The sequence below is a fragment of the Rattus norvegicus genome, chromosome 3 (assembly GCF_021556685.1).
Source record: "Rattus norvegicus strain SHRSP/BbbUtx chromosome 3, alternate assembly SHRSP_T2T, whole genome shotgun sequence".
Lineage (NCBI taxonomy): Eukaryota > Metazoa > Chordata > Mammalia > Rodentia > Muridae > Rattus > Rattus norvegicus.
In genome coordinates, this window is record NC_141536.1 from 52,182,810 (window position 1) to 52,198,446 (window position 15,637).

At 41.0% G+C, this 15,637-nt stretch overlaps 1 protein-coding gene across 2 annotated transcripts in view; it reads right to left on the reverse strand.

The window, feature by feature from the left end:
- The window catches only part of Stk39 (serine threonine kinase 39), a 265,532-nt gene that overhangs the window by 48,898 nt on the left and 200,997 nt on the right, over window positions 1-15,637 (reverse strand). For both annotated transcript variants that reach the window (XM_087654018.1, NM_019362.1), the window contains 2 exon segments: window positions 5,454-5,506; window positions 1,431-1,499 (listed from right to left, as the gene is read on the reverse strand). In XM_087654018.1, the coding sequence (XP_087510144.1) occupies window positions 1,431-1,499; window positions 5,454-5,506 (122 nt within the window).

Consider the following 15,637-nt stretch of genomic DNA (forward strand, 5'->3'; position numbering starts at 1 on the left):
GTAGGATACGCCAGGTCTTCTTACATAGTCACTACTTGGCAAAGGAATGACAGCTTTTTTTTTTTCTCCCCCGGAGCTGGGGACCGAACCCAGGGCCTTGCGCTTGCTAGGCAAGCGCTCTATCACTGAGCTAAATCTCCAACCCCAGGAATGAGAGCTTTAACTGTTTATACTTTGCCTGTAACTAATGAAAAGGAATTTATTTTCCCTATTTTGCATTTGTCATGACATTCGTTTATACAGGACAGTGGTACCGAGTTTTCAGCCAGAATTATAACTTGCACTATAACCCAGTGTTTCCTCGTCTAAATAAAATACAGAAATTTACTTTTCAATGATCTATATTACCAGGTTTCTAGACGCCAATTCTGATAGATGTGCTAATCTACCTCTAATTCCCTGAGTCACACATTCCATCATAATTGAGCAAAGACTTATTTAGAATAACTGAATTCTTTAAAAAGTAGAATAGGGAACTGGGCAAGATGGTGCACACACTTAATTCCAGCACTGGGGAGGCAGAAGTCAGTGAATCTCTGTGAGTTTGAGGCCAGCCTTGGTTACATGGAGAATTCCAGGACAGCCTGGACTACACAGACAGACACCCTGTCTCAAAACAGATACAGTTCAAACAAACAACACAAAGTTTCAAACATTGGTATTTTTGAAGAAATTTTTGAAGAATACCTTAATACAATTTTTATTAATGTCATTAGAATTGATAGTGTTTTATCATTCACACATTAAATAACCTCATCACTCAATCATTATGAGGAATCCATGGTGAAAGTCCACATTTTAAAAGCCTCAGAGACTCAGTGTTTCCAAGGGGGCATTGAGCTGTGGACTGAGCAGAGGCAACTGAACCAGGCTTTCTCAAAGGAGGCTAAGGGACGCCTTACCTCCCAGTCCTCGACAGATCTGCCTGTGACCGCTGCTTTATCAGCACTAATAGCTGAGCTTCCTGAACTACATGCGGGTATTTTTTTATTCAGAAAACAAAAAGGATGGTAAAAAAGACCCAGGGCTTCAAAGTAAAGGGATTGCACACCCCAATGCATGAGTCTAAGAAACACAAAACTTTACTGAGACTCTGTTTCCTTACCTGTACAACAAATGACTTGAATTGAATGGTCTTTAAGGTCTGCTCCAACCTAAATGCAGAACTACAATATGATTTGTTCGTTGTGATATCTATGATAGCTCATTGGATAAATCATGTTTACATAAAGGGGAGGGAAATACATGAGACACCTTTGAGGAAAATTAAATATGATGCTTAATGCAATTTCACATAAACATAAGAATTTATGAAGATTCTCTTTTGCATTTCAGAGCGAGTTATTCCTTAATGAAAGATTTTGCTTCCAAACACATTCTATTTGTTATATCAACAAAAAAATGATACTGCATACTAAAAATCAATTTACCTATAACTACATCATGACCGTCAACCAAGCCAGCAGAGAAGAGCTCCTGAGACACACCATCTGCTGTATCTGTCCAAATGTGAGATGAATATGTATTAGAAACCAGAAATAAAAGTCAACAGCCCAGCCCAACACAAATATATATATATATATATATATATATTTCATTTACTAAAATTACTCACAAAACTCTAATCCATCAACTCATATTCTATTACGAAAAAATTTCAGAAACACCATAAGGTATATTTTCCTACAAGTAATTTGTGTTTTGTTTTTTTATTTAAACAGATGTTACTGAAAAAAATATTTCATTTTGGTGAAGCAAAAAACTTCCTCTCTGCACACCATCTGAATTAATCCTCTAAGTATTTGCTAGAAGACCTAAGTGTTGGTTATGACATTGCTTTTCGGTTATGACATTGCTTTCCTCGCTGGCCAAGGTTAATTCCAGCTGCCATCAATCCTTTTCAATCACTCGTCACTGCAGAGTTAAGAATTTATAGCAAAGGTTGAATGGGTAGGATCTGATACAACCTTATACTTGATACAAACAGCCCGTGGGCTTGCGGGACTATTAAGATGAACTACTTAAGTGTGTGCTATTAAGAAACTCCTTTAACACAACATTGATCATTCGATAGCAACAGATTCATTCTCTTAGAAAATGTGGCTGGGTAAATTAGTGTAGTTTCTCAATGACAGGTGACAGGAGTTGGCAATCTCATAAAGATGGGACCAAAGAGGCTTTGTAGCAGCACGTGAGTGAGTATTGCCAAGATTACTTAATTGAGAGGTTATGAATGAGCGTGGTAATGCTGCAAACTTTTATCTAAAGACTTTTCAAGGAGGAACGACATATTGGAACGAGCATATTGAAATATGTTCAGAAGAACTACTCCAGAACCCTGTGCTGTAATAAAGGAGATGGTTTGGCCTCTGTGACCTTCAGATATTCTAACGGTCACTTAGTAGCACTGCCTGCAGACAGCATGGTAAATGTTTCCCAAAGTCAAGCAACACCCAAACACAGAGCTGATGCATCCTGCAAACATCAAAGCAGAACTGAGAAATCCACCGTCTGCATAAACCAGCTGTGGTGACTCTGTCAATGAGCTCAGAGAGTAGGTGTGTGTGTGTGTGTGTGTGTGTGTGTGTGCATGTGTGTGCGTGCGTGTGTGTGTGTATTGCATATGTGTGCTAAAAGCATGCACATACATGTATGCGACCAGCTTTCCACAGTTTGAGGGATTTAAAGTATTTAATTTAATCTGGTGTGTGACACTAAGAATGCAATCAGTGGTGATGGTGATGACAGAGCCACACCAAAGGACAATTCCAAACTCACTGTGTACCCTGGTGCACTGTATGTCTCCTTTGGTCAGTCTCCAGAAAGGACAAAAACTCTGTGTATACATTTGATGCTTCCGAGGATTGTGTCCCCCCCCCCCCATTTAATAATGGGATGCAACAAACAAAATGGGTAATAGGGATCCCATGAAAAGCTTACTAAACAGTGAATTCCACACAAGGTAAACCTGTCTTGGGCCTTCTCCTTTTGTCAAAGGTTAAAAATCAAAGTTTATAGAGGTCTCTCATGGAATGATCCCACATGAGGGGACCCGAGGATAGACCACTAAATGGTTATGTTGTGGGTGTGATTCTCGTTCTGAAGCTGCTGGCACTCAGAATCTCTGTCTTCCTAGAGATCAACCAGATCTCCAGGACAGGAAGCCCTTTTAATGAAGGTGCTGAGTGGCAGGCTTGTAGTAGGAAGTCATTTATGCTCCGAGTTACTAGCTAGCAGCTAGAAGACTGAATCTTACATTTCTTACACTCTCAGGACGCAGCTAAAAAAGGACATGTCAAGCACAGCTACACTAAGGGCTGGCACTTAAACCAGTGCCAGAGTGATAGCCACTCCCTGGTAATTAAATTGGATAGCATGTCCTATTTTCAGGTCTCTTGGGCACAGAAGAGTCATATCAAAGTGGCAAATGGCTAACGCTAGCTGGACAAGACGGGGAAATACTGTTTCTGTGTATGGCACTCAGAGGTCATTTTTCTACACACGTAAGAAAAGACACCTGCAATAGTTTAGACCAGAAATATGAAATGATTATTTCAAGTTTCCTAGAAATTTATTTTTGCTCTACATTGATGCTAAACAGGTAAAAATATAACATCTTAGCATCTACTTTCCAGAATATACAACAACTTAATAATTAAAAGAGTGTGTCTTCAAAAGATAACAGAGATGGGTCTGTGCGCCTGTCCTGTCTTACGCCATACTCGACTATGTCTGTTCATAGATAGCATAAATGTAATGCATATGAGGTGTTCATGCACCGATGTACCAGAGGTATCACAGACGATGCCTGAAGAGCAGGTAGCACTGGGAACGCCAGACAGTGCAGCCAGTACTAACAGGCCTGTGCTTGCTTCCCAGTAATGGACAATTAGCAGACAAGTCACTGCTATGGTTTCCGCCTGGCATCAAAAGTAGAGAAAGACTATTGATCAAGCCCTGGCAGATGAGGCTGCCATAGGCAGTGCCAATGGATCAGTGATGATGGGACCAGCTTGTTCACACAGATTCTCGAGATGGAAATCCATTCCTTTGTTAGTTCTTAAAATTAAAATTGATTTTCATTGCTGTAGTCGATTTTAAACAACTGGATGAAAAGAGGCAACCTCACAGTAAGAATCTTGCTCCTTCTTGAACTTGAAACATCTATTATATAATTACCCAATCTTATTCACAACATTGCCTGGTCAATATGTTTTTATTATGACAAAATGGATGGCCTTTTGATAGCTGTGACTGCTGTTGTACAACCTCACAGACCAATATAAAATCATTAAAGATGGACACACTTGAAAAGAAAACCCAGTTAGTCAGCTCATTAAGGCCCATGGCATTTATTTTGTAGAAGATACATTTTTTATCTAATTCAAATATCCAGGGAATCATCTAATCTTTGCCTTTAGAGAGGACACACATGATCAGGACTGGAGTAAACCTGGGACCCGATCACTTAAGGTCTAGGAACGTAATTCATTTGATTGGCAGTACTTAAAAAAACAACTCGTGAATGTACATAGACAGGACACACCAATTCTTGAAGTGCCTGTCACTCACTCTGGGCAGTTGAGCCAGTGTCTTCTCACAGGTGAGAACAGGAAGGAGGATAGGGCAGTTTACTGTCACACTAGCTCTCAAGCCAAGTGAGTCCTTGTTCTTTTGAAGGCTTAACAGATAAGATTCACTTAATGGAATTGAAACTTCTGTACAGCTCTAACACATAGAACAAACATGGAGCTATGAACTAATGGACACTAGCAAATCAGAATGCATGAGACCATGCACTTTACATAGGTACTCAAGGTAGACCCTGAGGAGACTTTGCATGTACATAAAATGGAGAAACCAAAGGCCATGGGAAATAGCCACACACTTAGCATGTATTAGCATCTAATTTTTACTTCTCTGAACTACTGATGTTATACAGTAAATAGCGTAACCTCTATCTTTCCTTGTGTTACGTATCTATTAACCAAGGTTTCTTGATGTTCTTTTGCAAGTCCAGGCTCTATGCCTGTGGCAAAAAATAAATAAATAAAAATAATACATGGTCTCGTCTTCTGGCATCCAGGAGATGTATGAACAAGCAGTCCACCCATTAAGCAGCTGAGATATTTCAATTACATGGAGGCCATAAGAGAGGCAGAGTCTGTTGCCTTGTGGGGAAAGGCTCACTGTCATTTCCATTAAAAACTGCATTGCCAGTCCATGTATATGCTCATGGTTAAGCTAATGTATCTAATTTACATGTGCATGTACACCGTGCCACACAGTGATCCAGATAGTGAGGGGTAGTTTAGAATCCATACAATTAACAAGTTCTTTCTGTTTGTTTGCAGACAAAACATTTTTGAATAGCAAATTACAACCATACACTTGTAATCAATTTCTCATTTGTTTCTTGTTCCACCAAAATAATAATTTCAATTAAAACTTGCCTCTTCCTGGAGTAAACTCAAATCGTATGTCATTAAGTTCCTTTCTGGAGTTTCTGAAACACATAACATAAAGCACATTAAAATCTAATGAGGCAGACTTTAATCAAACCAAATTACTCTCAATTTTTATAAGAAGCCACTAACATGGAGGGAGTATTTTACAGTTTTAGGTTTCCTCCAAATATCTTCCCAAGTGGAAGATATAGTTATGATAACAATAACTGAATAGCTATACTTGATGGCATTTACCTCATTTGAACATGCTGATAACACAAAATTCCCAAAACCAAATTTTCTTTTTATAAAAGCCATACTAGCTCAATAAGCTTAGATCTAATTTCAGAATACACGTTTTTAGAACCGTATCATCTAAGTGGTATCTTGTACAGTTTTCATATTCCCCTGGACAGTGGCAGTTTAGTAACAGAATTTTAAAGCAAAGCATCAGGAATAACAGACTCTGTAATGAGTTCAAGACAGGTATCATATATTAAATCATAGGGAAAAAAACACGAGAAGGTGTACTTGTTATTAAAAGTCTTTTCCAAAACCAGGGACCTCTGAATGCTGCAAAACTCCCCATTGAATAATAAACATTCTATAAGATACAGAAACTGTAAAATACATATGTAAGTATATATTTAATACAAACTAAATCACACTTAGAAAAATCAAAGATAATTACTTTATTCATATGAAGTTCAAGTAATGATAAAGTGAGCTGTGAACTATTAAAAGTAACTACATACACACACACACACACACACACACACACACACACACACATTAAATCACGTCAGAAAGAACATCCTGAGTATCCAGCTTAGGAAGCAGTAACAGGATTGCCAAGTTCAGGGGTAAGAGACAGAAAGAGAACCCAAACGCATGGTCTGACCAGGCTCCTCTTTCTGCCGTGCGTGACAAACGAGAACTATCCAACACACCAGGTTTAATTCTCAACCCTGTGTGATATCCTCTGGTCTCTGGAAAATGCGCAAAGCTGGATGATGCTGCTATGTTCCTGGACCCTTTGATCCATAACCATCCCTATACTTTTGGGCTATCCGCTCATACCACACTAAGTACAAGGAGGCGAGGAAGCTGGAAAGGACCCAGTATCTGCTTATAGAAAGCCTTTTTCGCTGCCTAGAAGAAGCTAAGCCACATTTAATACTGATCCACAAGGGACAAGGGGCAAAAGGAGAGGACAAGAACTCAAGGCCAGATGTACCTGAACCTAGAACTCTGCATCTGCCCTTAGGTTTCACCATCTGGAGTTTGCCACTGACCCACTGAGGGCTGAGGTCTTACAGTTAAGCTTCCAGTAAGAAGACTGTGTGGAACCCTCCCTACTGAACAGTGCAGATCCTCACCCTGCATGTATGTATGTATGTATGTATGTATGGATGGATGGATGGATGGATGGATGGATGGATGTTATATACTTAATAAATTGGTGACAACAGTGAAGTGTTATAAACCATTTTAGGACTGGTTTATTGTTTTAGAATTCAGAACCAAAAATGTTTATCAATTTACTTGAAAGAAAACCAATTAACTTTCCTAATTTTAATTCAAATATTTTATAAATTACTTTCTGATTGAGGGCTCATCTCTATAACAGAGCACTTGTCTAATATGTGTGTGGATTTGTTTTTGATTTCCAATGGGAAAATTAAAAGTACTTGTCCCTCACAAAAAATAAATTCATGAGCAGGCTGAATGTTTCACAAGGCTGAGTATTTATAGTTCATTTGTTGCAATACAGCATGTTCTATAAGGGAAAAAAATCCACCAATAATGCGTGAATAAAGGAATGAGTGAGGAAGTAATTGATTTCTTAATATTATAAAGGCTTCCACCCTCATACACTCTGACTCCACATCCTCAGAATCATCCAACTGCAGGTCAGAAATGTCCACAGTGAAAAGTAAGTCTGTACTAAACACGCTTTTAAACAAGGTAACAACCACTTCAACAGCACTCGCAGGGTATGAGAAGTGTCCCCTAGAAGTAAGTACTATAAAGAGAAAAGGACAAAACAGAATAGGAAGATTAAACAGGGAACAAGATGGAGGCAAGGTTAAAGGAGAACTTGGGGAGGAACAACTGACACGCGGCCTTCGGAAAGGATGTGTGGAAACCCACTAGAAGCCTTCTACAGGATATACATATATAAAGGAATGTAAGTGGACTCACCATATAAAGGGGAGGCAATGACCCAACTACACATCTTAGGTCAACAAGGAAGAACCCCAGCGCTGCAAATGGGTTATATCTTTTTGAGTGAGAGGTGGTGAATAACTGGAGAGAAACATGTCTTCTAGACCGGACAGGACTGATAAACGTGGATTCACAGAGAAGGTGACAACATGTGTGAGGCCTGTAGTCTCAAGAGAGGCAAAACCGCAGGAAGGCGGAGGAGACGTGAACAGGACACCCCACCCTTTACAGAGAAGCTATCTGAAATCAATATGTGCTGGGAAGGGGGAGGGGATCAGTTTTCTCTATTGAAGTGGTATTGGGTCTATCAACCACACGCCAGAGCAGGCCCCACCAGTAGTTGCCAAAACAAAATGGACACCATGTGAGATTTTTGCTCTGTCGTTTTTCTGTTGTTGATTTTGTTTCCTTACATTTTCATTTGTTGTGTGTGTGTGTGTGTGTGTGTGTGTGTGTGTGTGTGTGTGTGTGTGAGAGAGAGAGAGAGAGAGAGAGAGAGAGAGAGAGAGAGACAGAGACAGAGAGACAGAGACAGAGACAGAGACAGACAGGGACAGACAGAGAGAGAGAGAGAGAGACAGAGACAGAGAGAGAACAAATATGAAGTTGAGTGGGGCAGGAATGTGGAAAGAATCTGAGAGAAGCTAGGCTTAAAAAAGGAAAAGTATTACCTAATAGAGTATAACAACTGGTTATGATATGTGTGTCTCTTCATATTGTATTAGTCATTGAAAGAAATCAACAGATCATTTAAAATATGTTGTTTCAACATACTTTATATGTTATATAAAATATTATGTAGGAGGATTGAGTATCTTCAGATTCTTTGTTAATGGTAGCTTTATATTTCTCCACTTGATTCTAACAGTCAGATACTGACATATAAAATATCTCGCGTGTTTAATCTACTTCCCAACGCCCACTATCCCCTCCTCATTTTACATAATTACATTCACTGTCTCCCTTGTTTATAACTTTAATGTATCATAGAGTGACGACAAACGGTTCTTACTGAAAATGCCCGATATACACAGAAATACTCAAGTCATTTCACGTTTAAGGAAAAGCAACATCTTCCAAGATTCTGCATGTTGCTACAAAACGATCACCCAGAAACTCATTAATAGTCTGCGTTGTGGATGCTCTATATAAACAAATGATAAATTAAAACCAAAGTAATCTAGTAAGGGAAAATGATCACTAGGAAATGAAGTACTAATATTCTATTTAATAATGGGATGGTCCGAGGAGAGAAAAAATAAAGGCACTTAGTTCAATATTAATTGGTGTCATTGCTCCTCTCTCATCTAACTGCTCTTGCTTAAATTAGTTTGCTCTACTCAGGCCATGGTAAAAGAAGTGTATGCGTGAGCTGCACCCAGAATATCCTCACGAACATCCTAATTTTTTAAATATTAATATCACAAAAGCAGTAACCAACCTTCATAATCCCCACAGACTGAGGAGTTTGCCTCCGCAAGCCGCCCTTTATGACTCTGAACCGAAGTCCCACCTTTGAAAAGATCACTGTGATTGATGGTAAGTAGTAGACTTGTCCCATCGAGATGATATATACTTGGAAAAATGCCTAATTGGATCTAACTACTGAAGGTCATTCTTTTATAAAGAATTAATCTTTTCAGACTCATACTTACACCTTTAATTGAAAGTACATTCGCTTTAATTGATATGGCACAGGGTACTCTGGATTTCGGGGAAGTCGATGAGAGGGCTAGTTTAAGGCTAAAAATAGCCTTGCGAAGCTCTATAGTGGAAATAGTTTCTAGGCCCAGGCGGCCGACTCTTATACAAAACTCCTTAATCCTAAAATAAGGGCTATTAAATTTGGTAAAGCTAAACGTCTTACTGCTTGTGCAGGCATACTTCGCCTCAGAAATGCCAACGGCAAAGCATCTTACATGAAATTTATTCTTACGAATGAAAAATGCAATCGTACGATATGACTGCACATCCTGCAACTGTCTGACCTCTCCTGTGCTCCCCTTACTTAAAGACCTAGTCAGCTCCCACAGACAATGGGCACTTTAGGCTTAGTGTTATCTTCTTCCTATTTTAGACTCACTCCCCCTCACACAGTGGCAGATTACTACATCCACTATTCTATGCTTTAGTTTTAAGTTAATAATGTATCTTAAATTTCTAAATAGCAGCTCATCGCGTGCTTTCACATTCGTTTTAATACAGCTGCAAATCCAGTGGCGGCGTGCTGTGCCTTCCTTTACAGTTAATAACGCATCTTGAAGTTTCTAAATTCAAGCTCACATCCTTTCCTATATAACAACATAGTTTCCCCCTCTATTGTTCTATCTTTTCTGAACTTCCTTCTATCCTGTGGAGAGACTGCTTCCAATCTTTCACTATTACAAACAGTGAGTCAAGGAATAAGCCTGTCCCAATCTCATTCTGCAAAAACATAAGCCTAAGAGTGAGTTTCTAACGGTCAGCTGCTTGGTGACACGGGCAATTTGATGGGTACTGCCAAATTCCTCTTCATCTCGCTTGTACCAGTTTCCATGGTCCCCGGCAATTCAGTTTGTGTGCACTGTTATCAGAACATTCAAATAATAATGCAGGGGGCATAATACAGAACTTAGGTGATATAGGGACTGAGCCAGTAGGGGAAAGGTAATTTCTCACGGAAAGGACATAGCCAGTCCTCATCACTTATTGGCGACAGACAGGCAGGAATTTGGATTAACTGTAGTTGTTCAACTTTTCCAGAGTCACACGAAATGTGACGTTACATGCAAACCCCACAGTTTCAACTGTTGATGCATAGCTTCCCAGTGTTGATGCTAGGAATAGAGTTCAATGAGGTCTACAAACACTCACTAGCAAGGCTGAATATAAGATACAGTATCTGTTGATATTAACACACACACACACACACACACACACACACACACACTGCGGGAAGCAGAAGCACACAAAGTTTTCTGAAATGCTGAGACTTTGATGTTATTTTTAAGAATCTAAAAGAAAAAGTCATAAATAATGCACTGACTCACAGGCCGAGAGCACTGGAAAAATTAATCATGGGAAAGAAAGTCCAACAAAATCTAATCAAAGGAAAATAAGATCTTGAAAATGTGAAGTAGCTACAAGCCTTCAGTATCTGTCGCTCAACAGTGGCTAGTGTGTAATTTTTTGGGGGTGGTGCTATTGCTTTGCTGGTTTGGTTTTATTGTGGGCCCAAACCGAGTTCACAGTCAAGGCTGGAATGTGTTAAGTTCTTCTCCTTGTGCTGTCAGTTCATCTTCAAGTGATACAGGGAACACTCCAAGGAGACAAGTTGTGGCAGCAAGGAACACACTGGAAAGCAGGTAACTCCCTAGTGGGCTGGGGAGGAGAAAGGCTGGGAAGCTACACAGAGATTTCACAGGATGTAGTATTCACCTGGCCTTCTAATGGATCATATTAGGGCTACCTGACAGTCCCAAAACCAAAGTGCAGGCTCAGGACCACACCATTCTCCAGCTTCACGCTAACATCTCTTAGCCAGTGCTGACAGAAGTCTGGGGGTTTACAAACCCCAAGAACAGGATGTTATTAAGAGATGTACAAGTTCAAAGGCCATTTCCTGCAAAAAGGCGTTGGAAAAGGGACCTGGCATGGGAGTTTCACATACATGACTACAGTGACATTCAGCTGCTCTGGGGTCAGCAGAGCCATGAGAAGTGCTGTAAGGCTGGAAGAATCAAAGGGACACCGATGTCCCTCTCTTTAAGCAGCTGAAAGTCCATAGGTAAAAACTGCTGGTTTTTTTTTTCCTTACTTTTGCCTAAAATTATAAGGGAAAAGAAAGCTATGCACACAAGTCCTATAGAGTGCCCCTTCTCAGGGAGGAAAGGGACCTTGGCACTGATCAAGTAGGGGTTCATCTTCCATTCAGTTTACTTCTTACGATGCAGGGCGAGGTAAGGCTTCAGTGTGGTGTGAGGCTATCTCCATGGCCTAGGCGAAGACATGGGCTTCAACTCCTTTAGAGCTGGCCTTTTCTCCTCTACTCTAGGAGGAAGCTCACTGTGAGCTGTGAGGACAAAAACTTCTGGATTCAAGTCAACAAACCATTTCTTCAGCCTGTTTTCTCAGCTGTGAGAAGGGAGACGTAATTTCTACCTGTTGTGGCCTGAGTAAAGCTTGTGTGTGGAAAGTTATTCCACAGAACATCAGTGTTAGGAGATGGGGATTGAGGAGAGTTGTTCTGGTCATTCTTAGAACAAACTTCTAAGTCCTTATCCTTAAGCTCCTGTGGTGGTCTGAATGAGGGATGTCCCCCATAGACTCCAAACATCAAACACTAGGTCCCTGAATGGCGGCACGTCTTGGGAAGGGTGTGGAGGCCTTAGGAGGTGGCAAAATGTTACTGGGAGTATTACTGGAAGTGGGCTTTGAGAAATATATAGACCTCACTCCTTGCAGTTTGTTTTCTCTGCTTCACATTTGTGGTTGAAAAAGTGTTGTCACAACCTTCTGCTTTAGTCACCTACTGTCATGCTTTGCCGCCACAGCAGCAATAACATCAGAGTAGCAAGCCTCCCGTTCCTAACTCCCGCCAGTCTTCCCACCCGTGGCTCACCTGCTTCCCCTCTTAAGCTCCTGCCTCCCCCTCAGTGCATGAAATCCTGGGCAACATGGCACTAAGGCCCAGTGCTACCTGCCCCTTCAAAGAAACCTCTGCTGTCCTGCTTGGTCTCCCCATGCCTGATCATTCCCATCCTGCTCTGCATTACCGGTGAAGGAGATGGAGGTGGTTGGAGAAGGATGAGCCCACTTCTTCCTTGCTGGCTGTCCAGGCGCCACATGTCTGTGCTAGCTTTTGCACAAAGGCAACTATTTCCTTAGTGCTTAGGGTTCTTTTGGCACGCACCACAGTGCCTAAGTGTGTACAAATATTTACTGAATGAATGAGTGCATGAATGAATGAAGTCAAGTTTAAGAAAAAGCCACCCCCCCAGGCTTCTGAGACAACACCTCTGTCCTTCCCGTGTTCCCTAGCTGCCTTCTTTCTCTATTCCAAACTTCCTGTCCCCTCAGTGGCTCAAGTTCCATTCTCTTCTTATTCTCTCCCTGAATGATTAATTTCAAATCTATAATGCAATCCCAGCAACTTCCCCCGAGTTGTAAATTCATTACCCAATTGCTTACATGGTATCTTTCCACCAAGCCAACACACCCCAAAATCTCAGTACATTCCAGATGCAAAGCATCGTTCTTCCTGCCAAGACACGTCTCCACCTCTGCTCTGAGGCCCACAACCCAGATATGCAGGTACTGTGCCCTTAGATTACTCTAGGCATCCAGTCCTCCACATCACTGCAGCACAGTGCCACCACACACAAACTAGAATGACCGACTTGATGGACAATGGACAAGGAAACAGCGCACCTATCGGTTCCTGTTTCACAGCTGAAGGATTGCAGGTAGTGAAAAGGACAGGGAAGGGTGTTTAGGGTATTCTCCTTGTGGGCAGACGTAGTCCAGGATGCAGACAGTTGCAGTTAATAAGAAATGAAAAATCAGGATAAGCTGAAAAAGGAGCTTACAACATAAGCCAGCAGCAAGAACCTGGAGGAGAGCCGCCCCCACGCAGCCACCCACGTTGCTCAGAACCAATGTCTCTTCTTAGGCTTTGGCTTCTCTGCTATAGTCTTGACTCAATTCGCAGGCGCCTTCAGAACCTGGATGCCCGTGCAGAGCCCGAGAGCAGTGATTAGTGGTCATGTTCAGTATCCACTCTATCACTCGGCTTCTGCAGTAGGGAGGAAGTGATGCTTTCCTCAAGATTAAAGGAACTCAGTGGCAAGGCTTTGAGAACTCCTGGCATAGCCGTGAGGAATCACTATGTCTCATCTATTCCAACAAACACAGACACAGGGGCAAAAGTCATGACTCCAGTCCTTGAAGAGTTTATAAGCATCTCAGGGGATGACAGCTAGCATCTGAAAACTAGAAAGAAGACCCACTATAAGGGAACCAGTGAGATGGCTTAGCAGGTGAAGGCAACTGTCACCAAGTCTGATGACAAGTTCAATGCTCAGAACCAACGGTGTGGAAAGAGAGACTCAACTCCTACAAGTTGTTTTTTTGACCTCTATCTGTGCACTGTGGGTATACCACACACACAAAATAAACACAAGTTCATAAACACAAACACACACAGTATACATATGTATGTGTGCATATATATGTGTGTATGTATGTAAATATATATGTATATATGTCATGTATATATGTCAAGCAGTGGTAGAAAGTCGTTAAGAGGAGCAATGCGAGACAATTCTGAGGACAGCCCATTTCCCACACCTGACTCTCACTGCAATTCATCTTTCAAACACCTGACAAATTGATCTTCCTCTCAGGCAGAGGCTCAATCACAGAATCATATAATTTTACAACCCAAAGGGGCCCTAGAGGTCACCTAATCCATTCCCCTCTTTCCTCCAGTGAAACAACTGAAGCACAGAGATTAAGTGGCTTGCCTAAGATTACACAGCTGGTTAATTCACTCAATACTCCATAAATCCTTATTGATCACCTACTAGGTGTCAGGCCCATGCTGGGAGTTATTAATGCAGAAATGGCACTCAGACCTGGGAGCTGAGGCTTCTAGACCACTGCCCTCTGTTCATGGTTGGTTCTTGACGTGCAGGCAAGGCTTGCTGAGAGCTCCAATCTCTAATGGAGACTCTTTCCTCAAGTGCACCCCACAGCCAGTTAAGAATTATTACAGGCAGTGAGACACTTTAATGGAACTATTACAAGCAGTGAGACACTGTAGTAGAATTATTACAGGCAGTGAGACACTGTAGCAGAATTATTACAGGCAGTGAGATGCTGTAGCAGAATTATTACAGGCAGTGAGACGCTGTAGCAGAATTATTACAGGCAGTGAGACACTGTAGCAGAATTATTACAGGCAGTGAGACACTGTAGCAGAATTATTACAGGCAGTGGGACGCTGTAGCAGAATTATTACAGGCAGTGGGACGCTGTAGCAGAATTATTACAGGCAGTGAGATGCTGTAGCAGAATTATTACAGGCAGTGAGATGCTGTAGCAGAATTATTACAGGCAGTGAGGCACTGTAGCAGAATTATTACAGGCAGTTAGATACTGGGAAAGATATAAGGTTGAGGACTCTTGCTGACCTCTTATCATTGTCTCCAAGATCTGCTGGAGTTTAGATGTCCCCGGATACATATAGTCCCCACACAGGAGGAGGCATATGCTCCAGGAATGTAAGAATGGTCTCTGGGTCTCCTACCATCCCTGTCCAACCTCACCTTTGCATTAACTTGTCACAAAACAGTCTTTAAAAAACAAACAAAAACAAAACAAAAAAACCTAGTGAGATTTCCTCAGGTAAAAATAACTCAGCATTATACCTCCTTTTATCTATAAATATGACCTTGACTTAGAAAATATAGGTTAGTAGTATTCAAAAATTTTGTGTACACTGATCCATAAAGATTCACATAAGCCAACATCAAAGAGATCAGATATTCACAATCGTCCATTCAATAACAACAAAATATGGAGTATCGAGTACATACACTACACACGCCACATAACACTCTATATACATGCACACACATACCTTACATATACACTTACTCACACATCACATACACACACAGCACACATACAGACACCACATGCACATGCTACAAACATATACATCACATATACACTACATTGACACCACATACACACTCTACACACACACATACAACACATACAGACTCTGAATATATACATACATATAAACACACACCACATGTAGATTTTACACACACACACCACTCTGCATACATATGCATAATATGCACACACACTCTACATACATACCACATATACATGCTATACACACACATTCACACACAACACATACACACTCTACATGCATACACAGAGTGCACACACACTCATACACACAA